The sequence below is a fragment of the Botryllus schlosseri genome, chromosome 1 (genome assembly GCF_051294905.1).
Source record: "Botryllus schlosseri isolate E-star chromosome 1, Bs_hap1, whole genome shotgun sequence".
NCBI classification, from domain to species: Eukaryota; Metazoa; Chordata; class Ascidiacea; order Stolidobranchia; family Styelidae; genus Botryllus; species Botryllus schlosseri.
In genome coordinates this window covers 3,145,789-3,171,192 of record NC_137236.1, presented here as the reverse complement: position 1 = coordinate 3,171,192, position 25,404 = coordinate 3,145,789, and the positions used below count along the sequence as shown (strand labels likewise).

The window sequence follows — 25,404 nt, the reverse complement described above, 5'->3', positions numbered from 1 at the left end:
TAGATTATAACAGTGAACTTCTTTTATACAAACTAATTTATCAACTATACAAGATAATCGATAATTTAACTAAAAATCAATAAGATATTCACAAAGCAACAATATTATTAAAAAGATGTTCAGTTCACCCGTTATAAGCTACAATGATTTCAATGAATAATGAAAAAATATTATAAATAATTGTTGTTTCAAAGTTAGAACCAAAGCAATAATATTTAAAAAGTGGAATATTTGAAAATATTTAAATCATGCTTTGGTGCTTATAATAACGTAAGCTGATCATTTTCATCAACAACATGAGATAATTGCTAATTTCACAATGATTCGATATTCACAATATTAGCCAATTTTTATATTATGACTGAATATGTTATCATTGTGAAATTAGCAATTATCTTGTGTAGTTGATGAAAATAATCAGCTTACGCTGTTATAAGCTCCAAAGCATGGTTTAAATATTTTTTAAATATTCCATTTTTGAAAAAAATATTACTTTGGTTCTAACTTGGAATAATAATTATTGATAATATTTTTTTGTTATTAATTGAAATCATTACAATAATATTTAAAAGATGTACACCGTTATAAGCTACAATGATTTCAATGAATAATGAAAATATTATCAATAATTATTATTCCAAAGTTAGAAGCAAAGTAATATTATTTAAAAAATGAAATATTTAAAACATATTTAAATCATGCTTAGGAGCTTATAACAACGTAAGCTGATCATTTTCATCAACAACATGAGATAATTGCTATTTTCACAATGATTAGATATTCACAATTTTAGCCAATTTTTATATTATTACACATATTCAATCTACAGCGTACAGCGAATAATCATGTAATAAATATTACACGTTGTATACTGCCTTGCACTTGCTTCAACTGCAATAACAAAGGCGATCAACGCAATATTGACGTAATCATATCTCAGCGTTACTAAAGTAATCAACTACGCATATGACGTAATCATTACTGAACATGCTTCAACTGTAATACGCAATCATAATGACGTAAATATTTCTCAGTGTTATTGGACTGGAACTAGACGCAATCATGACGTAATCATATCTCAGCATTACTGGAACTAAGCAAAGACGCTCTCGAAATAACTAAAGTAATCAACTGCGCATATGACGTAATCAATACTGTACATGCTTCAACTGCAATACGCAATCATATTGAAGGTAATCAACTTACGCAAACATGACGTAATAAATATCTCAGCGTTACTGGACTGGAACTATGGCATCTCTCGCACAACCAAAACCTCTCTCGTATTGGAACCACACCCACTTCGTTCTGCATTCTGATTGGCTAACAGATGTCACGTGATCAAATACTCGACGCTGATTGGGGCGCGCCTCGTTACCGTGTATAATACTACTTATTATCGAAAATAAATTGCTCAGATTGTGAACTTGCAATGCCAACCAAAAATTACAAGTATGGCTGCGACACTTGGGATGTTGATGACTAAAATATCAGTTCCGACGCATTGGCAGATCCATGGTACAGTCACATTTTGAGTAAATCGTCGTACATTACAATAAACTAAAATAGTGGCGAAATTTTTCTTCACGCTTCGCGTGTTTAATTGTCACACGATTTCTTGCTTGGTAGCCTACCCCCTATCGAAAATGAAAAAAACGCCCAATTTACCCGATTGAGTCTATTCGCAATTACGGGAGAAAGTCTTTTCGCGTTTGCGCTCGCATAAAGATCGTCGACGATGAAATGTAGGCGCAAAATCATAGTCGCATGTTATCGGAGACCTTCGATATCGATGTGGCCAGACGCCGAATAGTCGTGTCCTTGCAAATTGGGCCTAGCGGGCGGTATACAGTAGACCCGCAATATACTCAAGTAATAATATTATTGACCTAGTTTATATATAAACTTTGAAAATTTTACCCGCTTAGCGCGGCTAGTGGACCGCGCACTCGTTCGTCAATTTCATGTGCCCCTTTAGCCGAACAAGGTGGCCATTTCTGGTCTATATAGATTACTGATCTACACATAGGTTAGTTATCTATAGTAATCTAGAGTTTGTCAACCGACAGTTACATCCGATGTAGCAACGAAGACATAGGTGCCGCCGTTCCGGCTTGTGACGTTATAATGAATACTTGTCAATGCTGGTCGATAACATCATAGTTGCACTAGAACGCACTTTACTCTATGCCATTGCTGTACACAGCATTAAAATTCAGGCCTGCTGTTCAATTATGATAAATCAGCAGATGTGGTTGTTGCATATATATTAGCATATTATGAAAAACGTCGGAGCCTGAGCTACTCCTCAAATCGTGGGCTCCAGCTCCGGCTCCGGCTCTGGCTGAATTTTATGTAGAGCTCCGGCTCCGGCTCCGGCTCCAGCTCCGGTGAAAATGCATGGCTCCGGGGTTCCGACTCCGGGCTCCGGCTCCGGCTCCAAAGCCCTGGCGGTAAGCCGCCTGAGTAAAGCGGAGTTTCTCGAACTCAGAGTGAGTTTAATGGGTGCGGAAACTTCCATGTTTAAACAATGTCAATAATCCGAATTATAGTACGATTTCATATGCCATGATGGCTTCGTACCATCCATACATCGAACCTAACGATCGGAATGACCACGAATTAGGAGTAACTTGCGTGTATGTGTTAGCTAATGTTTTTATGGTCTGTCTGTGAGCCATCTGTGCAGAGTGCGTAGTAGGAGACAACGTTATGAAGAAATAAATTATTTTCTTATCAGGTCATGTTATACGCCATGTGTGACATGCTTTTGATGACATGTGTGAAATGATTTTGGATCTTTAGAAATTATGGTTTTTGATTGAGCCTATAGCCCAAGTGAGGAAATAAAAGGCATTTGACACCAAAATTTCTAAAGTATGTATATGCTACGTGATACGTGGACAGGACATGATTATTCTTGACAAATTATTCAACGATATATTTTTTTCTCGTCCACCGAGATTCACTTCAACCATTGGCCACGCTCCAACTGGTAATTGGCCTGGGTATAGTCTGAATTTCATATTTGGAAGGTCTCTCAACAGTCATAACCTCAAATGCCATCAAAGTATGCATTATGAACGCAAATATTCTTGTTGCTCTTGATAATAGTTTTATAATGTGATACTAGGGGCGCGATAATTACCACTATCAATGAGCGTGTTTAAAAAAAGTTTGCGAATTACTGTTATAGAGCTTTGCACCAAGATGTTTCATCAGTCGACTGAAATATTATGATGATGCTTGAACTATCAATGGAATGCACATAGCATTGAAGCTAGTTTGTAAGCGGTAATAGAACATGTTGCTTAATAAAACCATTTCGTCAAGAATGGTAACCGTTACTTGCTTTCCAATTAATTTTATTTATGAAACTAACCGATTTGACTTCGCTGCCGAATCGCGCGCATTTGTCACACGCATAAAGGAACGCTGCGCAAATCTCTATGCTGCAAAATGACTGCCTCTAACAGATTATTCCGGAAACAACTACGATTTCAGTCACGCGCAGAAGTGTTGATGCATGGAATTTTCAGCACGTCATACTTCATGTCACACTAAGCGATAAACCGAATCATGTGGGTAGGGGATGCTGATTCAATGATCTGGAGGCACGAAGTGACGCGCCATATCGAATTAACTAATCTATTTATTGTTTCAACTTTTATCCCGAGTTGATTGATGGAGTCGTTCAATAGAGTTCCATCTAGCTACTCATTTTACAATGTGTTGCAATTGAATTTGCTGAATAGAATAGTTGTTGAAATAATCCTTTGTTGATGTTTGGTCATGTTTTATCTTGTTGCTGGCGAAAAATGACAAAATGCATTTGGAGCAGACATGGGGTAATCATATTTATAATTGCAAGCGATTTCGACGATTGCAGCATCTTCAAGTAATTTTAATCGCAATCTAGAAAAAAAAATCGGAAGTAATAGTAACTGCGTCTGCGTGTATAAATGTCATTTAAAAGTTATCTCGGATCGCGCATTGTTTGCAAGGTGGATAGCGCGGGGATATCACGTTTGAAGCATGTATGAGTCCATTCAGTGCGACGATATCGAGTGCGTGCCATGTCAGGGCTATTTTGAAGTTCACATATCAGCTCCGGTCCATGTCCGGATACAATTGTTGCGAGAATCTAAAGCTTGGTATGAGGCATCGGTGGCACTGTTTTTCGTGCACATATGTCCACGCCGATGCATGTCTGACCCCAAATAGAGCGTATATACCAGCTTTCACCGGGCACAATCAGTTCCGTAGAATACCCGGCCCTCAATACTGCGCAGATACGAGTTTTGAATTATTCTTAAGCTCTTTTTGATGCGTAGATATCAATACCGAAGCATGCAGGGTTGTAATGACTCGAGTCATGACTCGACTCGAGTCAGACTCGAGTCACGACTTTTTTATGACTCGACTTGACTCGAGTCATTTTCTCGGAATGGGAAAATGACTCGACTCGACTCGAGTCAATATTTGGCTTGACTCGACTTGTACTCGAGTCATTACGCATGACTCGACCCAAGTCATTGACTCGGCTTATTTTATATGACTTGAAGATGAAGAAATTTGCGAATCGTAATGGCCAGATCAACGCATCCGACGAATTCTGCCGACATCGCTATTTGTCACCACTGCTTTCGTTGCACTTGTCTCATATCAGATATGCCACCGTAAAAACAACAGAAAATGATACATAGTAGCAATGATGCATTGTACAAAATCGTCCAGTGATGAAGAGGTAATAGATCCTCCGCAATTAAAGTACTCAAGACTTTTCAATTATACAAGCAAACAATTGAAGCAAAGTTCAATTAGAGCCAATGAAATGACTCAGATGATCAAGAGACTGATAAGCTCATGTGTAGATTTGAAGGCGATGATTCTTTGCATTTTTGGGCGACTAGAAAGAATGAGTATTCAATGCTCTTCAGTGTGGTTCAAAAATGCTTGTCAATTCCTGCATCTAGTGCACTAGTGGAACGTGTATTCAGTAGATGTGGATTCATTCTACGACCATGCCGCTTTAACATATCTGAGGATCTCCTTTCCACATTAGTATTTTTGAGGTGTAACAAATTGATTTGATCTGCTGTCTGTGAAAACACATAATGCCCCTCGTCCATTTGACGTTTTGTTAGGTATGTGCATTGTGCACGTGAGTATAATAATGAATGGCTAATGTTGTGTGATGTTTGTACAATATGGCTGTTCTAAAATAACTTCTTTTTTATTTTACTGGGTGGTTACTTGATAAAATTGTTATGTTGCATAAAAGGAACACTGAATCTGGCTTAATTTGAAAAAAGTGGAATCAATGATGTGAGAGGAGAATATTTTGGATTTTAAAATAAATGGAGTATTTTAGTGAGAAATTCTTTCATATAATATAATTACATAATAGTAAGCCGACTATTTTTTCATATCCAAAACTAGGCTTACCATGCGTCCTCTTTTAAGAGGATTTGTCCTCTTTTTTGACTTTTTTGAAAGTGTCCTCGGAGGACGCCCTTTTGTCCTCTTTTTTGAGATTTTGTCCTCTTTTTTGAAAATTTAGGCAGATTTAGAGCAAATTGCGAGTGATATGCCGCATATTAGCACTGAAGTGAAGCTCCGGCGGGTATTTCGGAGTGAAAAACGGTGATTTTAGCTCTGAGCGAAAATATGACCTTTTTTTTTTTAGCTCTGAGCGGAAGTGATGAGAATTTGACTCCGGATTTGCCAGTTGCAAATTTCTGAAAAAGTGTCCTCTTTTTTGATTTCCAAAATATGGTAAGCCTACCAAAACATTCTACTCTAATAACTTCACTTTTTCTAGTTGGAATTGAGTCAAATTTGCTATGAATCATATTTTTACACAATGTAACTATATCATGAGATAGCCGGTAAAATTCTAAAATCTCTATTTGTAATTAGTCTAAAATTTTCTTTCATAGCATTGCTTTCTACAGGTTGGAATTGAGCCAAATTTGATTTTTTAGGCAATCTAGCAATTTTAAGAAGTAGCCGGAAAATTTGAAAAAATGTTTTTGAACAGCCCCATTGTACAATTATTTATCCAATGCTGTAACTGCGATGTAGTCTGTAATGCAATTGGGAAAACCTTTAGTATAATCAATAGGTATCTGTTCTGTTGTCACTGCACAATGCACATAGTTGCATGCACGCTTGTACAGCATGCTGGCCTGTTGTAAATACCTCTACATAAACATGCATCTATTGATTCTCTATCAACTAGTATCTTGACGTGAATTTGTTGGTTCTCTATCAGATAGTATGTAGACGTGAATTCGTTGGTTCTCTATCAGCTATTCGTGAGCTATCGTCGATGTGCTCATAATAAAAACTGAATGCTTGTATTGGTGATGTATCAGACTGACAAGAGAGATATTTGATTTTTAAGTTCTAAGATTAGTAAAGTTTTATTTAGCATCGGTAAATGAGGCCAGGACCTGTCCGTTATCTGCCTAAATAAACACGTGTCAAGACTCTGATAGGGACAAAATGAGCATGTTTCGCAAACAAGGAATTCGATATCACCTAAGCAGGATTGAAAACATAAGTTGAACATGACTTCAATACTGTGACTTGGACTCGACTCGAGTCATAACACCATGACTCGGACTTGACCCTTTAAACGGTGACTTGGACTCGGACTCGAGTCTGTGATGAATTGAAAATGACTCGACTCGACTCGAGTCAAAACCACAAAAGTATGATTGACTCGTGACTCGGAACCATGTGACTTGGTTACAACCCTGGAAGCATGTCCTAATATCAATAGTACGCAAATATCAGGTCTGACCACAATAGGCCGGCAATGAAGTACTTGGACTTTTTTAGGATATCCAATTAGGTTTTTTTACCGGCATTTCTGAACTACTAAAGTGTTTGTGATATTCAACTACTTCCACTGCTATCAAACATTTCCCTTGGCAAATATGGCCTGATAAATATTTTCAAAAATACATCCTGAAGCATGTTATTTAGATTAGTGAGAATTGGTAAACCGGTGTATCGCAGATCATATTTGGCTCTCCTTGTGACTAAGTCGAAAGGCATGTTTATTTAAAACAAACCAACCATTGATTTGATGATATCTCACACGCGACTAATTTCATAAGCTGCTCAATTTTCAAAATTAGGGATGATAGTCAGTTGTCTCGATCTTTAGAACAGGATGGAGATTAGAATGTAAGCAGTGATCTGTTATTAGATTAGCTGCTTCTACTTTTGGTTCAACTCCAGGATACACTGTGCTGACAGCGTTATTACCATGTTAGCTTCAAATAAGCTCTCGACAAAATATACTTCTGAATACTTCTGTACATGCAGAGAGCGATTCCACTTAACACATGCGCGATTTTTGGCATGCGGTCCGTAGTTGGCCCAGCCCTGCATTAACATTTTGTAACTGGTTTGTCGTACAATGAGTATACCTGCCCCTGGATTTCAGGCCAATGTATGAAAATAAACTAATATGTGCGAAGGCACACTAAAACCAAGTCAGAGGTAGGTTTCTGGTTTAAAAAAGGCTGATTTAAATCAATGCTATTTAATTCAGGTTTTTAACCTTGATTTTTTTTATTATTTTATGTTCACTGGGCTGATTTTGTGTATTTTCTTTTGCCGTTGTTTTATTTTCTGGGGAGATGATGCGCATTGTGCATAAACCAGACTTAGTTTTTCGCATACAAAGACCACTCCCGAGAGCATCAATGATACTCATGTTCCATGTTCCCTGTAATTTTCTACGAGTCTGCGCGCACTTACCAACTCACTGCGCGGTCCCTTGGACAATAGTGCGTAACGACAAAAAATATCACTACTTCGGCTTACTCAGGGTTGTAACCAAGTCACATGGTTCCGAGTCACGAGTCAATCTGACTTTTGTGGTTTTGACTCGAGTCGAGTCGAGTCATTTTCAATTCATCACCGACTCGAGTCCGAGTCCAAGTCACCGTTTTAAGGGTCAAGTCCGAGTCATAGTGTTATGACTCGAGTCGAGTCCAAGTCACAGTATTGTAGTCATGTTCAACTTATGTTTTCAATCCTGCTTGGATGATATCGAATTCCTTGCTTGCCAAACATGCTTATTTTGTCCCTATCTGAGTGTTGGCACATGTTTATTAAGGCAGATAACGGACAGTTCCTGGCCTCATTTACCGATGCTACAGATAGACGAGACAGGCCGCCAATACGATAACTTTACTAATCTTAGAACTTTAAATCCAATATCTGTCAGTCTGATATATCACAAATGCAAGCAATCAGTTTATATTACTAGCACATCGACGACCGCTCACAAATAGCTTATAGAGAATTCACGAATTCACGTCTACACACTATCTGATAGAGAACCTACGAATTCACGTCTAGATACAAGCTGGTAGAGAATCAACAAATAAACGTTTATGTAGAGGTACGGTTTTGCTTTCACATTAAATCAGGTGGTTGACCAGAAAAATGTCAACTTTCCTGCTCAGCTCCCGAAGTAGTCGCCGGAGCGTTACTTTAGTTCTGATTTACTGTTATCTTAGTCGAATTTTCCCTACATTTACCAAAGATTCTCAAAAATCAGGGCAGAAGCTTAAAAAGGAGGCTACTTCTTAAAATTGTTAGATTATCTGAAAGAACTTAAATTTGGCTCAATTCCAACCAGTAGAAAGCAATGCTAAGAGAAAATATTCTGAATATACTGAAAATACAAGAGACTTTCGAATTTTACCGGCTACCTCATGATATTGTTAGATTGTGTAAAAGTATGATTCATAGCAAATTTGGCTCAATTCCAACTAGAAGAAGCGAAGTTATTAGAGTGGAATATTTTGAATATGAAAAAATAGTCGACTTACTACTAGTATGTAATTATATTATATGAAATCATTTCTCACTAAAAATACTCCATGTATTTTCAAATCCAATATTTTCTCTTCTCATATCATTGATTCCACTATTTAAAATTAAGCCAGATTCAGTGTTCTTTTTATGCAACGTAACAATTTTATCAAGTAGCCACCATGTAGAATAAAAAAGAAGTTATTTTTCATCGGCCCTATTGTACAAACATCACACAACATTAGCTATTCATTATTACTCACGTGCAAAATGCACATATCTAACAAAACGTCAAATGGACGGAGGGTATTGTGTGTTTATACAGACAGCAGCAGATCAAATCAATGAGTTACACTTACAAAATACTAAAGTGGAAAGGAGATTCTCATATATGTTGAGGCGGCATGGCCTTAGAATAATCCACATCTACTGGATACCCGTTCCACTGGTGCATTAGATGCAGGAATTGAAAAGCAATTTTGAACCACAGTGAAGAGCATTAGATACTCATCCATTCTAGTTGCCCAAAATACAAATAATGATCGCCTTCAAATCTACACATGAGCTCATCAGTCTCTTCCAAGTAGGCTACTCGGCCATCTGAGTCATTTCATTGGCTCTAATTGGACTTTGCTCCGATTGTTTGCTTGTATAATTGAAAAGTCTTGAGTACTATTACCTCTTCACCAGGGGATTATTTTGTACTCTGCATTGCTCTTTGCTACTATGTACCATTGTCTTTTGTTTTTACGGCGGCATATCTGATATCAGACGAGTGCAACGAAAGCAGTGGTGACAAATAGCGATTTCGACAGAATTCGTCACATGCGTTGATCTAACCATTGTAATTCCCAAATTTCTTCACCTTCAAGTCATATAAAATAAGCCGAGTCAATGACTTGAGTCGAGTCATGCGTAATGACTCGAGTACAAGTCGAGTCAATCCAAATATTGACTCGAGTCGAGTCGAGTCATTTTCCAATTATAAGAAAATGACTCGAGTCAAGTCAAGTCACAAAAAAATCGTGACTCGAGTCTGACTCGAGTCGAGTCATGACTCGAGTCATTACAACCCTGGGCTTACTTGTGCGCAGCACACGTTTTTCTGAGCGCGGCCGCCCACGCACGCAGCTTATAGAGAATATTGCTCATGATACATTTGCTAGTGTTATGGATGATTCCTATTTAACTGAATATTAAGGGTGATCGAAATCGTGCACCTGACTAATGCCATTCTGAATCGAGTATTAGGAATAAAATCGAGTATTAGAGCAACATACATTATTGACTAATGATATCACAACTGTATACACGACGTGAGAAATTCAAATATGTACAATTGTACATTGTACACTTTATGCGACCCCAAATAGAATGTCAGTTGTACACTCGGACTAACTCGGCTTTGTCTTTGTGATCTACCTGACTTGAGTTAAAATTGTGAAAGTGAGATTGACGTGTAAGTCGGAGCCTTGTGACCTGTTTAGAACCCTGTTCCAGCCGTACTCAACAGGTCTCGGTGCGTCTTAATGGCTATTCTAGCGATAAATTATTGTCAGCGAGGTTGAACCAGAGGTGTTAAACTCAACTTGGGTCACGGGCCGGATTCAAAAGTTTTGATCGCTCGCGGGCCGTACTAGACAATGATTACAGATTACCTCCAAATCCGTACCTTTGTTTTTACGGGAATGCCTTAAACGCCAAGCAGAATAGTATTATACATTATATCACGAAAATTATGGGCTCTGCTCGAGCAACATATTCATTCGCAACAAATGGAATTGGCACAAATACGATGATCAGCCGATTGACTACTGTTATAAACCACTCAAGCAGTGGCTCTGATGACGATACAAGTTGGAATATTCTGTGCTCCCGTTGTTTTGATCGTGATGCGTCGTTGGCCCCGACACAAGATATTGTTAACAACACGGGCTCTATTATTTTTATATCACCAACCAACTCATCATTCGAGTTTCTCTGGGGCTGCGGGGCTTTTCGGGTCAAAGTAAGGTAAACAGCAGTGGGACCAAATAAAACTGAATTATATTCTTCGTGTAGCTATTATATTCTCCATGCATTTTACATGAAGCGATTCCGCCTCTGTGAATATATAACTATTATTCGATCCATTTTTCCTGAAAGTTCCGAATTGAGTGCGCAATTTTTGCCTTCTCAGAATAATGCAGCGACAATGTCACCGACGTGTTCCTTATGGTTACTTTCAAAACTGAGGATTTAACACTGACGACGGATGGTTATCGCCTATGAACATGAACTTGAACATGCTCGACATTTACCGTCTTCATGAAATATAATTATTTGCGTCAAAGTATTTATTACTAACTATTTCAACTTCTGTCGGTAACGGTATTCATGGATCCGAACATTTCCACAATGTAGCTGTGTAGTAGCTCCAGGGTTGAAAACTAGTTTATAGAGGACGAGTTACAATACAATGCTGTCAGTAGTGGTATATTTGGAATCCTCAATCGTTTCTTTTTTATCCCTGATAACGAGCGAATGCCATTTATATCGCTAATCTTCATCATGCCAAAAACGGACAATCGCTGAGAAAGTGAGGTGTAATCCTCGCTTTGCTGCTCTGCACAGCAAGACTACTTTTATAAGTTGTCAGTGTTGTCCGGCATTTCCTGGAGTAGCTTGGTATTAGCGCATCATGCGAGTTTCATTCGAGACAGTCATTTAATTCTTCAGTATGTAACTAATAAATATTCCTTTTTGGTAATTAACCGTCACTTTCTCATTCCCTAATTTCAACACAGACATATCCACTGAGCAGCATCCAATAACAGTGTAATCAACAGCTTTCAATTTAAAAATAAAATCAATTCGCTGGAAAACACGGCTACACGACTCCTCCCGCCAAAGCATTTTCTGCTTCTCATTTGGCCCGCGGATAAAAATAATTGATCAACCCTGGGTTAGATAAACTGACGCAGTGAAATGAGTTGAATAAGTCATGCTTACAAGTAGCGGGGAATAGGTGTATCATTATGGGGGTGGATGAATGTTTGATTTATCATCCTATGGGGGCCCGATATCAACGTTTTTTTTGGAGAGGCCTGACGAGTTGCTGTTTCGGCCCTGGTTAGCTAGTCGTGGCTCGCGTAAACATTTTCCGGAATTCATGATTGAATTCGGTCGATGATATTGGCAATTGCATATATTGGTGTATTTTTTCCAGCTCTCTCAATCCATGTGATCATGATGTGCCGGTAGATCTAAGGGAGGAGGTGGGGTAATTGAAAATGGTGGGTACATACTTATTCATTATTGCATACAGGTTCGGTTGTGTTTGTAAAAATCAATTTAAAATAAACATGTTTAAAACAAGGCTCTTGTTTAAAACATGTTTTTTTGCTGTAGTGTTTTTTTAAGCAATGACGTCACGAATATTCAATTGTGACGTCATGGTGTATTTACATCGGCAGTTGAAAATATAGGGTAAATATAGCTACTTTGGCGAAATAGGCTTCCAACCCGTCATCTGAACATACATTCCGTACCGTTGAACCGACTATTTCGCGGGTTGCAACCATTCTATATCGTATACGTCAGTTATATCGGGTGGTATTCGTCCGTAGGCTCATAGAGCATGTATTTGGAACATATTTAACACTTGTGGCATAATTATACAACTTAACAAAAGCACATTTTTAAATGACTCTGTTTAAAACACTGTTTTAAACAACCATTTTATTTAAACGCAACCCTACATCCATGGCAGGATAAGGTATATGGTATGGAACGAAGTATCGGTATCGGATATGGAAATATGCAACTATGGTATGGTATAGAAATTTTAGTCTTTTCTGGAATTTTTTTTTATCATGCTCTTCCCTATTGTGACAATCTTGCCACCACCATGACAATGAGCCTGCTCTAGATTTGTCAGAAAATCTCAGAAAATCGTTCACTTTCTTTGTTCACATCTCAAATTGCGATTCATGACTCATGGTTTCTGACCAAGCCCGGTCGACATTTACTCGTAGCCAACGAAGTTGTGCAACACACACATATGAACAAAGGTGATAATATTAAAAATTATTATTCCAATCCAATTATATCCGACCACTGTCGCGTTACGACCTGCATTTCACTTATCGTAACTTCCACTCCGTAAACTACGAAGAGAAGTTTTAAAATCGCAGACTCTGAAAATGTAGCAGTTACATGATTATTTATATGAATTCGTTGTTGAACTGGGAAATAATTTACCGCAGTCGGATAGTCATCACTAGGGCACGTTTTTGTTGCAGTCAAATCCGTGGAAAGTTGCATTTATTTTCACAAAATTTGCACTGAAAAGTTGTATTTATGAACAAGTTCCTCGAAATTATTTGGGTATGAGATACTCGAATCAGTCCGTATGCACGGCACTGTAGCAAAATTCAGTGTAGGCGAGTTCAACAAAATCAATAGCCCGAAAAAATTGACCCAGTGAAAATATAATTTTCGGCGGTCTAGCCTAAATATATACGTCAAATCAGAAAGGACCTCAAATTTAAACGCCAGTGAAATAATCGAGTGATCTATTTACATAGTGTCAACTATTTGCAGTAAAAAGTTATTTGCATGAAAAATCGAAAAAAAATGCTAAAAGTTGCATAAAAAATTGAAAAAAGTTGCAAAAACTTGTAACATAAGAATCCTCCAAACAGCTTAAAACACCATACTAAATAACTTCTGAGTATTTAAGAAGCTGTAAAAAAGTTGCAAAAGTTGCTAAAACTTGCCCTAGTCATAACGCAATATCTATTCGACATAAGCAGCATGTGACTGTTGACAGGTGACAATTGCTCCAATATATCCATCAGGTCTTCCATAGCCCGCTGTGCTCAGGATTGATAATATTAGCCTGTTGTTCAGAAAATAAATATAGAATAGGGTTACCATATTTTTGGAAATATGAAAAGAGGACACATTTTCAAAAAATGGTAATTTTTTGTCAATTCGTGTTCGGTTGACTAAAATAAGGCCAACTTTCCGGCTAACCTCTCGAAATAGCCGCCGGAGCGTTCGTTACTTCAATACTGATTTACTCTATCTCAGTCAAATTTTGGCTTATATTGAAACAAAATTCTCAAAGAAAGAGTCCATTGGGGAATGCTCCGAGGACACTTTCAAAAAAGTAAAAAAAGAGGACAAATCCTCTTAAAAGAGGAAGTGTGGTACCCCTAACATAGAATGTTCTTATAGGGGAGATGTGGTACCGATGGATCAAAAATTGGAAAATGATCGCTGGCCCAAAAATGTTCAGCCGAAAACAGCAGATCTTTTGCTGGCTCAGCACTATGATACAAGCTCTACCTATCGCGCACATATACATGAATATCCGTTTTTTCAAAAAATATTTATGGACGTTCAAAATTTGTTGCTCGAACGTGTCATCGGTCCCCACCCGGTGGGTCCAATGGCACACGACCCTGGGACCTATGACACATATACCCTAAATACCTCAGATGTGACAACTTTTCTTGCTCAGTATTATAATCTAAGCTACAGTAAGCCAAAGAAGAATGTTTGATCGCAACCGTCAAGAAATAGAATAAATATTAACTCAAATGTTGTCATAAAATCACGTTTCGATTTAGGCTCGGACTTCAAATTTGAGGGTACATACATATTGCCCGAAAATCGACAGTGTGACTTCCAAACACCTCGTTATAGCGATAAAACATAATATGCAATTATTACATAAAGATTTTCTGTACGTAGGCATGTTTCATTTGTTTTATGATTAGTATGCTTGATTATTTTGCTTGATTTGGCTGTTGTATCATCGGTCCCCACCCTACGAATTTTATACATGAATCGAAAAAAATTCCACTCAATGAAAGTACTGAAAAAAATAATAGGTGCCATTATATAGCCTGATACAAGCCCTGCACTTCACAATAAAAATGATTGCTGGTTTGTTCGTGTTGAAGGTTACAAAGAAAAATGTATATGTCGATATAAATTTACTTTACACCCCAAAAAACAAAAAACATCTGTGAGAGACCCCATAGCGCGCGCACGTCGAATTTTTTTGTATGTGAGGAAAGATTTTGCCAGCAAGCAATTGTGGACAAGTTCACGGAGTGTAATCATGGAATTATCATAGAGAATTTTCAAAGTATTTTCGGTCCCAGTGATCCATCGGTACCACATCTCCCCTATATTTTCAGTATTGTCATATAAGCTAGCTAATTAGTACCGCGTTATCAAGACCATGGCAGAAGGGGGTAAATATACCAATTCTGATGTCGCTGATGTCAAGCCTACATCAATATCACCCGGAATAAGCGGTGAGTAGCCCAATGTCTGTTGTATTTGAGCTCAGACTACTTAAAATACATGATTATATTATCCATCTAAAACATTTGACAAGGTATTCAAATACCCTACATTTTGTTCGTTGCGCAAATAATATTCCGAAGGATATCGAAGAAAATAAAAGAATTCATAATGTTTTCTAATAAGGCTATGCATGGAACCTGGCACGCAGAAAAATAATCATGTGTTTTTCTTAGGATCCGCAACTTTGGCCGAAGGAGAAAATGTCAATCTGAAGTTCACAAAGAGCTCTGTTAACGTCGTGGCCAGAGATCAAATCAATGCAAACAAGATCGTCTACAATATTAAAATTGTTGAAGGAGAAACACCTTCCGGGATTAAAAGTGAGTATAATGCTCTTTAATTCAATACGGTGTGCATATTTAGGAGAATGGTCTGCTGAAAGCACCTTTTCAATGAATTGCAAAATATGTTAAGAAATTTTTTTCAGGCCTAGAAGTCATGAGGTTATGGCTTCTGTGGTATCAGTAGGCTATGTTGATGCATAAATTAGGCGCAATTATATCCACAACCCACCTTCGTATTTCACATGAACATTGGGAGTATGTAACTGCTTTTCATTCAGGTTCAGATTGCCCGACACTTCAACATGTCGTATAATTACAAGCGACAGTTTAGTAGGAGACATTTCTAAATGGGCCCTTCGGCATGGGACTTCGTAACCCTAAAGAAGTCATAGTTTACCGCTGTTTCGAGATCACGTGATCCTGTTTTCGCCATAAGGTTCCATACGGTGCGCAATCATAGTTATAAAGTATGATTAGATTGAACTTTTGTCCCTCTACTGATCTGACCATGGGCGTGAATATCTCCCATTCAACACGCCATCAGTGATTATACGACATGTAGAAATCTGAGACAGTTTTTCATGTGCGAAGATCCTCACCTCGATCTTCTATTACTCTTCATCTTCAATGCATGTATTAATAAGTGAAGCTATACTGGACACCATCCGTATTCCCAACAATCTTCATCAATAGATTGTCTCAAAAGTACATAAATTGTGGCTATCAGCGGAAATCGCGAAGAGAAAACCCCTGCAAATGCTACTTTGTACATGGAGTAGTTTATCCAGTCTCGGATTGCCAATCCTCTAAAGCAGTGGTTCTCGATCACCCTTTTTTTAGACACGCCCCCCTTTTTGATAGTGAAAAATTTCGCGCCCCCCTTATAGTCATATCACAAAATCCAACCGGGATGCTAGCAACCTTAACAGATTGTTTGATGGCATGGAAGGTTATGAGTGTTGATGAAAAAATTAAAAATATGAAATTCGGCCTGTATATAGAGAATCACGCATGAACACGCCAAGCGCGAATTTTTTTTACTTGACCGCTTGTTCGCGCCCCCTTCAATGCTTTCATTGATCTACAGACCAATTGTTACGCAATGAATGAACGTCCTTGTCGTCCTACCAGAGTGTACTCTGGTCCTACTACCCTTCCGTAACCTTAGGTTATGCCGGCTGTCATGGCGGAACGTCACAATATGATAACTCGACCATGTCGGCAACAACAACGACAACTACACGGCGGAAGTCGCTTTGTATTCTTACCAAATCATGCAGCAGGAATCATGTCGCGGTAAGGAAGACTGATCTACTACAGGGATAGGTAGATATTTGTAATAGCAGTCAGTATACAGCAAAGATTCATTGGAGTATAGTGGTGGGTGAGAAGATAGCTATAAGAGAATTTTGCGCAATAGTCCGGATGTGTTACCAGGTTTAAATATGGAAGAAACCTTGTAATTGTTTTAGGTTACATTGAGCAACACCTGATCTCTGGCCCGTTGAAGGTGGCCGTCATACTGTTGTAGGCGCAACAAGATTAGGTTTGATGACACTGTCCTAATTAACAATAATACCATTTGCAGGATTTCTTTACACTTTACTGCCGAGTAATCTATATTTTTGTCAGCCCTGTTGTTTCAGCCCTGGTAACCTCTATATCGGGGGTTCTCAGCCTTCTTTTGACCGTGGCCCATTTTCGGGTTTCAAAATGTTCCATGGCCCACCTCTTATCCTACCTAGAATCATAGCCCTGTTCAATGTGTGGAAATAGCCGCTGCCGATATGCCTATTTCCAGTGTTGGGAGTCATCGAGTCATAACTTGACTCAAGTCAGACTCTGGTCACCTTTTTTCGTATGATTTGATTTGACTCGAGTCACGTTGCTAAAATGACTTGACATGACTTGACCCGGCGTATCAGTAATGCCAATTGACTGGGAGCAAAATTCATGAGTCAATTTGAAGACATCAAGTAATAGCTGTCGATAAAAATGACTGTACCTTACATTACTCATGTGGCCCACCAGTGGGCAATGGCCAAGAAAGTGTAATTATTACTATGGAAAGTTTTTATTGCATTTGGAAAGTTGCAGTAAAGATTTTCATTTATAATTTTTTGATATATTAGGGTATTAGATACTCGAAAAGTTTAAGATTTGCAAGGTGTCTGTTTTTTTAGCTTCATTCTTCGTTATTCAATCAATCATGAATACCATTTTATGTTCTTTGGATTTGAAACTACAAGTCAGCATTCCGCCGACCCCTCATGCGCGCAGAGCTGTCATATATGGTACTTTCTTATTTCACGAACGGCCTGGCTAGACCGCTGAAACTTACATGTTTTGCCGGTAAGCAGCAAGAAAGTAACGCAACACGCGGAAGTAATTTTCCGCGAAAATCCATGCATATCTATAAAACAAGTCAAGTACCACGCACCTGAAACCCCCTAGATCCGCAAAAGGCATTGCAGCAAAACGCAGCGTTCCTGACTTTAACAAAATCAATAGTCTGAAAAGGTAACCCAATGAAAGTGTCATTGTCAGCGGTCTCGCTTGGGCGTCCGAAGTGAAGGACGTCAGATTGATACGAAAATGAATAAATCAAGCGATATATTATATATATAGAGAGAGATCAGGCACTGTCGTCTTTGGATGTGGTTTTTGAACTTCTTGCTTGCAAGCCATTGTGCCATAGATATCATTAGGATGCAGCTAATCCATCACATAGCTCTTTGTTGAGCGAATCGAGCAGAACTGATACTGATATTGTTACTGACTATCTATCGATCTCGTTTTCAGTGAAATGCCACTCCAGTTTTCGCTTGCTTTTTTTCTGTACTACTTTTACTTCTCATTCAGTTTACATGACTCCTGTTTACATCGACTAGGCCAGGGCCGGCCAACCCGTGACCCACGAGAAGGTTTTGAGTGGCCCGCAAGGCAATTCTTGAAATTACTTATAATATCAAAAAATAAATTAGCCAGGTAATTTATTGTGAACTTGCAAGAGCAGCCGAAAATATGATTAGCCTGACCACGGACATTGGGACATTCATGACTAAAATATCAGTTCCGACGTATTAGCGTAGCCAGGGGCATCAACATTTTCGTAGATCACCGTATATGACCATAAAGGGGAATATTTACGATTTATAAAATTAATTTGACTTACCGGTAATATTTTCCAGCACTGCGTGCGATTTATTGCTTTTAGTAGTGTTACCTTCTCACGGAAATAAAAAATACGCCTAATTTACGGAATTAAGTGTAACTATATCGGCAATTATGCGAGAATGTATGGTCCGACATGCGACTTGGCGTCTGCACGCGCGGAAAGATCTTCAGCGATGAAATCATTGCACAAAGTGATAGACGCAACTTTCACTGAAATCTTCGATATTGATATGTCCAACCGCCGATTAATCATGTCCTGGTAAAATGAACCCAGCGGTATACAGGAAAGACCCACCAAAATATATGCAACTAACATTCTTTTATTGACGTTTGAAAAAATTCGCGCTTCGCGCGGCTCGGACATGTGCAGAGAGTTTTTGTGACATAAGTGTTATCGATTTTGTTGTTTTTATTTTTGTCCATTTTACCTTTACCTAATCCGGCCCGCTATTATCGGACGACTAAAAGGACATCAACGTACAAGTGGCGCGCACAATGCTTCGTAAATCTTATGTGGCCCTTAAGCCGAAAAGGTTGTCCACCCCTGGCCTAGGCCATGGTGGTTGTCTGACTCCAAAGACTACTCCATGTGGTTTCGACATCTTCCTATCTTTTCATTGTATCGCAATTTTGTGGTGTATTGAACTGATAAGAATCGCTAACAAAGAGAACCACACCATAAATAGTTTCATAGCATGTTTTTTTTAATCACTCCTTTAAATTTTGCGCAATACTTGATAAAAGTTTCAATAATTTTATTTTTCTGCAGGCGTAGATTACTGGAAATTGATAAAGGTTATAAACGACCATACTCGACAAGAAACGGCAAATGGAATTCGCGAAGATTTCAAGAATGAATTTCCTCACGAACCTGACTTCGAAGTTTTCCCGCAGATGAAAAAGTTCAATGTAGATGACTACTACAAAGGCCGTCGCGAAAAAAAATCTTCAGATGATGAATATGGTCTTGAATCTAGAAGGAAAGCTTTTAAAAGTCAGTTGATAGAGGAAGTCGGGTTTTACCGTCAATCCGACAATGACGGTAAACCGATAACAATGGAAAAGATAATGGAATGGCTGTCAAAGTCTGAGAAATTACCTCCTGACAATAAAGTTGGTTACACTGCAATCGTCGCCTCTGCGGGATCTGGCAAAACTACTCTTGTGCGTAGAATTGCACGGAAAGCGCTCGGAATTACCTCCGAGAAGGAAAAGTATGAAGCGGTCCCGTTAAAGAAATCTAATGTATTTCGTAGACTTGTCCGAAGGGTTCTCGGAACTTCTGGGAATGAAAAAAGTAGACAATCTTCTCCGAAACCAAAGGAAAAAATGATACATTACGTCGAATTAAAGAACACCAAAGAAGAGGACTGTATAAAATCATCGAAGTTTTTATTCGGCGGTCTGTTTGAAACTGAGTATGAAGAGGATGAAGCTTTCAAATGGCTGCTCGAGAATCAATCTGAAGCAATTCTCGTTTTTGACGGGCTTGATCAAGTGAAGTGGGATTTTGAGGAGTGTAGCCTCCGAAATATAAAACCGTATCAGGGAGCGAACTCTGCGACCATCATGTACAATATCTTATCCCGCAAGATCCTTCGTCACGTCAAGATCATCGTCTCATCACGTGAATTCAAAGTATCCGAATTACCGGCGCAAGCACGCCCTGAAGAAATAATCACACTCAATGGTCTCACTCCACAAGATGCTTATAAACTGTTCACATGTCTCCTCTGTGACAACGGGAAGCATCTCTGGGAGAAGATTGAAATCATGTCACCGCGATTATTACAACTAGTATCGGTCCCGGTTTTCCTGATTTTGATAGCAGTGGTGATGGGAATTGATCCAGATAGACCTCCTCCGTCTACCGTGACAGAACTGTACAGCAGGATCATGTTAGTGTTACGGAGTGTGGAAAATATCCGAAACCGTAAGCAAATCCTCTCAATTATCAACAAATTGAAGGCAATGGCGTTTGAAGGCATGAAAGAGGGACGAGTCGTGTTCTACAAAGCAGATTTGGATCGGTTTGGAATATCCGCGGACGAAGTACAGGATTTGATGACGAAGGTGCCTGGCAACAACATCCTCAGCCGTCACTTGATGGAAGGCGACTTCACATTCTTCTTCTGTCATCAAAGCATGCAAGAATTTCTGGCAGCTAGTTTTATCTCGGAAATGGAGCTCGAAATGTTCTCTCGCTTTGATGGCCAACATCTACATGAGAAACGATGGTCCGTGGTTCGAAGATTCGTTACAGGCATCGTTTACATGAAATCTAATAACGATCTTCATACCGGTGAGTAATCATGGTTTTCCGCGGCTATTCTGCCACAGCACTGATTGATTATTATGGGTCGCTTGTGGTTTATCCTGACTTTGATGGTATTGTCACAATCGAAGTGGTGAAATAGTCGAAAGATCTTAAATTCATACACGGCTGGTAAATAAGTCTTTACATTCAGTCGGCTAAATAAAACTGATATATCTAAAATCTGCATAAGTTCCCAGATCATTGAAAGTGAGTGCTACCAGGGCCCATCGTTGATCCCTATGTTACATTGTTTGTTTGTTTGTTTCGGGTATTTATGGTGTCTGTCGACTAAAGGTGTCATTTGCACCAGGCCGATTTTTTGCATTTTTGGTTTCGCATCCGCCGACTTGTAGCACGACCCACTTCTAAGCTTTTTGAAAGATACAGCTTGCGGAGGGTGAGCCTAAATAAACCTCTGACACTTGGGTATGAATTCTAGAGCCGATCTAAGTCGAACATGCGCATTGATGCGCATGAAATGCTCTTGTTATTGTGAACTAGACATTCGAGCTCAGTGACTCCATCTGAACCCTGCCGCATCAAAGTCGCGTGAATTATTCAATTGTTACGTAAACGATTAGGCAAGGAACATTACGAATACCGGTAAAACGATATTGTTTATTGACAGTCTCGGATCAAACACAGAAGGAACAAGTTTTATCTCAATCGATCCGTTCACAACTTCACGATAAAACTGGAAGAGACGACAGATACGTTCGCATGGAACTCTATACAGCAATCTACGAATCGGGCGACGACAATCTCATGAAAGATCTTTCCGTCATCGACGCATCTCGAATCTCATTGAATCGCGATGAAGCTCACATCGTTGGATCGCTCGCAGCAAGGAATCAAAGCCTTCGCTCTTTGAATTTATACAACTGCAGTATCAACGACGGGCTTTTGGGCATCATTGCAAAGTGTCTGGAAAATCGAATACGAGTGAGTCATACTTTTTCAAATGATTCATTTCGTAGGAAAGCTATATTATGTGTAGTTCAGGAATATATCTAATTTTGAAACCTCCCCTCTTCAGATATGATATGGTGCAATATTCACATCTTTTCGCGGCGATGCACTGTTCGTAGCAATCCATTCGGGTCATAATTACGCGTCGGTTCCGCCTATTGCGGGAACCATAGCAATTTTCGAAACCATATTTGATGAAAACGATATAGTAGCAACCTGCTCAGTGAACTATGAACAATGAACATACATGATATATGAGTATATCAGGAGTATTTTCATCGATATCACGAACCCGACAGCGATGGCTTAAGATATTACTTCGAAGATTAGCTGTACTTCAAATAGTGATTTGCCATAGACATAAGCTGTTATCCCAAAAAGACTAATTCAGATTCAATCAACGAACGCCTGTATGACGACTGACCTAATTTAATTGCCGGGCGGCGAAAACTGGCTAATTGTGCGCAATATATGACGCTGGTAGACGTCACATTGGCTTGATTAACTCTTCAGAGTAGATATTATGCAAATGTTCATTTTTTGGGAAATTCAATATCAAAGTTTATTAGCCAATATTAAAAGATTTTTACTAGACGATCATAATTAACCTGGATGAAGTAGCTTCCGTAACCTTCGCCCTTAGTCTACATAACCTTTGATTAATAAACTTGAGTGAATGCTGATTCCAACTTCCAGCTTCGGCATTGCTGTCTGATTATTGTATTGTTCAGTTTCAACCTTGTTTGTTAGCATTCTTACATGGTCAGTGAGTTTTGTTGTGAATAAACAGTCATGTACCCAGTAATTGATATGAAAATATTATTATGCTATTTACACATTCACTTAGCAGCAGTGTTCCCTCTAAGTTTTAACGAGTCTGCGCGCACTCACCAACTCACTACGCGGTCCTTGACAGCAGTGCGTAACGACTGAAAAAAAGATCATCACTTCGGATTTTTTGTGCGCAGCTTAGATTTTCTGTGCTCAGAGGACGTGTCAGCACTGCGCAATTGCGCACGTGCGCAGCTTAGAGGAGATATTGCTTAGCATCTCTAGTAAAGATATCCTTTACTGCCCGAAATTTAGAACCAGAATTAATGCGCCGCAGAATAAGTTTAAACTTTTGGCCCGGCTTACCACAAAATTTTTTTCTTCTGATTTGGACTCTTCCAGAAACAATATATAGAAAGGGGCCTTTTCGACTGCATGGTATCGAATTATTCGTCACTTATGCCAAAACAATTCAGTAATATCGCCAAGGATAACATTACAAGCACCAATGTACCGATTCGTCGAAAGTCGGGGGTTTGGTTGATCCATGCTGATTATGTTTTCTCGCGCGATCAAATTTGATACAACCGATCAGTTTGATTATGTAATGGTGTCAGATGTGAGTGAGAGGGTGAACAATAATGGACAATGACAGTCAAGCATTCACCGACAAATAGTTGTGAGAAAATCTGTCCAGCTCCACATTTAATATGCGGCCACATTAATTTGTCAGCAGAATATAGTATGTTTTGAAAATAGTGTTCTTTCATTAACTCGCACTTGTAAAAAAATCGCCATGTTATCCGGAATCAGTGTTGATGTGTGCCTACTGCCTAATACCAAACACATCGGAATCGCAACTGTCACGGCCAAAGATGGTACCAAATTCCGTTCATTACCGGCAGTTCACTATCAGGAGAACATCTCACAACCTGATAACCAGAGTGTTTTCGAAATGTGAAGAAAATAGTTGCGACGCACACAGCAGTGAATTTGCGATCCAAGTCGTTGGCCCACTTGGCATAACAATTGTAACAGCGAATTTAGGCGGTCTGTTTGTGTCGATTGAAAGTGTAAAGGAACGGCTAAGCAATGGTTTTCAACCGGTGTGTCGCGCCAAATTAGTGTGCCATTCACGTCTCGCAAGGGTGCCGCGAGACATTTCTTCACATTTTAGAATTCTCTGCAATATAATTCTAGTCTATAGCAAACAATCAATATAATCTAAATTGGGCTCGAAATCAAAATTGCTGTCATACATACAGGCAATCAATATCCCCCGCTAATACGCTTTTCCCGACATATTGCTTGGAAGGCTGGATTAGGTTTTAGGTTGATTCATCGGTTGATTCATGGCGCGGCCTGTGTGAATGTGTGATAATGTAATTTTCAAATCACCATTGTTGTCCTAATCACAAGAGTGAAATGAACTCATTTGGAAGTGATGTTCACGTTGACCAATCCGAATTAGGAACTAGCCATCCATATTGTGATTGTTAGATAACGTGCCTGCACTGACGTTGAAATATGGGCTTGTAGCAAAACGTTGTTACAGGCAACGAATTTGAGAATTGAGAAGTAAAGTTGATGAAACTATATCAGGAAACAGATTTTCCAACCCTAGAGGTTATCATACCGGTTTGGCGAAACCTTGGAACTATCGACTTGAACTATGGATGGTTGCCAGTAGAACTATCCTTGCGTGTGCTGCACGATCTGCGTGGATATGCATTTGGCATCCATGGTTAACTAGGGTACATCGAAAACGCGGAAGTGCGCAGTGTTATTCAAACAAATCTTATGAAATATAGTATCTTAGCGCAGTCTGAAATTTCTGTAATGTCGTAAATCATTTGTGAATCAAAATGACCCACTTTACTTTCAACTGGATCTGCTGCGACAAATGAACTGCCGTGCAAGTGACATGCACGTTTACAAATTCAACTTACAATCTGCGCCATAGCGATATCCACGTTCTTGATTGCTAAAAGTAGCTTTTTACTACCGCCGCTAAAATGTAGGCGTATAGCGCAACGTTACGTTACTGCCGAATATTTTGAGAATCAAGAAGTCGATCAATATCTAGATTTTAGGGATCAGTGAGACAATTTCATTCGATTAATATCGGTTATAGATTCAAAGCTATTTACGATCAATTATTGCTCTAGTAAAATGGAGGCTTGGCCCGTCCTGTGCCTTACCTCTCATGCCACGCTTTATTGTCGAACAATAAATGTGCATATTGCGTGATTTTGAGAGCAAAAATGTTCAAAATCATGTCATTCATGATCATTGACAGAAAATACCAATATAATCATTTTTGAAGTTTAAAAAATTCACTTTCAAAACCGACAACTAGAACTATAACTAAAACTAGGGTAGCATTTAAAACAAAAATCAATTTAAAACAAACATGATATAAACAAAGTCCTTGTTTAAAGCATGCTTTTTTATTTTTTTTCAAGTCACAACTTCACGAATATTCAATTGTGACGACATAATGGATTGGCATCCACAATTGAAAATACAGGATGAATATAGTTCCTTTGACGAAATATATGTAGCCTACTATTACTGTTGAACCGCCTATTTCTAGAGTTCCAACCACCCAATATCGATATACGTCGGCTATATTGGGTCGTAATTGTTCTTGGCTCATACAATGTTTTTTGGAAA

General features: G+C 38.8%; 3 protein-coding genes and 1 long non-coding RNA gene across 5 annotated transcripts in view; 3 read left to right on the top strand and 1 right to left on the bottom strand.

Moving 5' to 3' along the window:
* The window catches only part of LOC145439227 (uncharacterized), a 462,343-nt gene that overhangs the window by 182,231 nt on the left and 254,708 nt on the right, over window positions 1-25,404 (top strand). The window lies entirely within an intron of this gene.
* The window catches only part of LOC145447787 (uncharacterized), a 277,603-nt gene that overhangs the window by 194,444 nt on the left and 57,755 nt on the right, over window positions 1-25,404 (top strand). The window lies entirely within an intron of this gene.
* Window positions 1-25,404, bottom strand: part of LOC145437364 (uncharacterized) — a 264,350-nt gene that overhangs the window by 214,232 nt on the left and 24,714 nt on the right. The gene's annotated exons all lie outside the window — the stretch shown is intronic.
* Window positions 15,038-22,073, top strand: LOC145439963 (uncharacterized). Its single transcript, XM_080317635.1, has 4 exons — window positions 15,038-15,158; window positions 15,384-15,530; window positions 19,441-20,973; window positions 21,617-22,073. Exons 1-4 carry the CDS (start codon window positions 15,083-15,085, stop codon window positions 22,000-22,002), a joined length of 2,142 nt encoding a protein of 713 aa, XP_080173761.1. The 5' UTR covers window positions 15,038-15,082; the 3' UTR covers window positions 22,003-22,073.

Excerpts from the sequence above, each read along its gene's own strand:
- LOC145439963 (XM_080317635.1), top strand. The coding sequence starts at position 15,083 with ATGGCAGAAGGGGGTAAATATACCAATTCTGATGTCGCTGATGTCAAG. Across the intron at positions 15,531-19,440 it reads AACACCTTCCGGGATTAAAA|GCGTAGATTACTGGAAATTG; the intron begins GTGAGTATAATG and ends ATTTTTCTGCAG. Across the intron at positions 20,974-21,616 it reads TAATAACGATCTTCATACCG|TCTCGGATCAAACACAGAAG; the intron begins GTGAGTAATCAT and ends GTTTATTGACAG.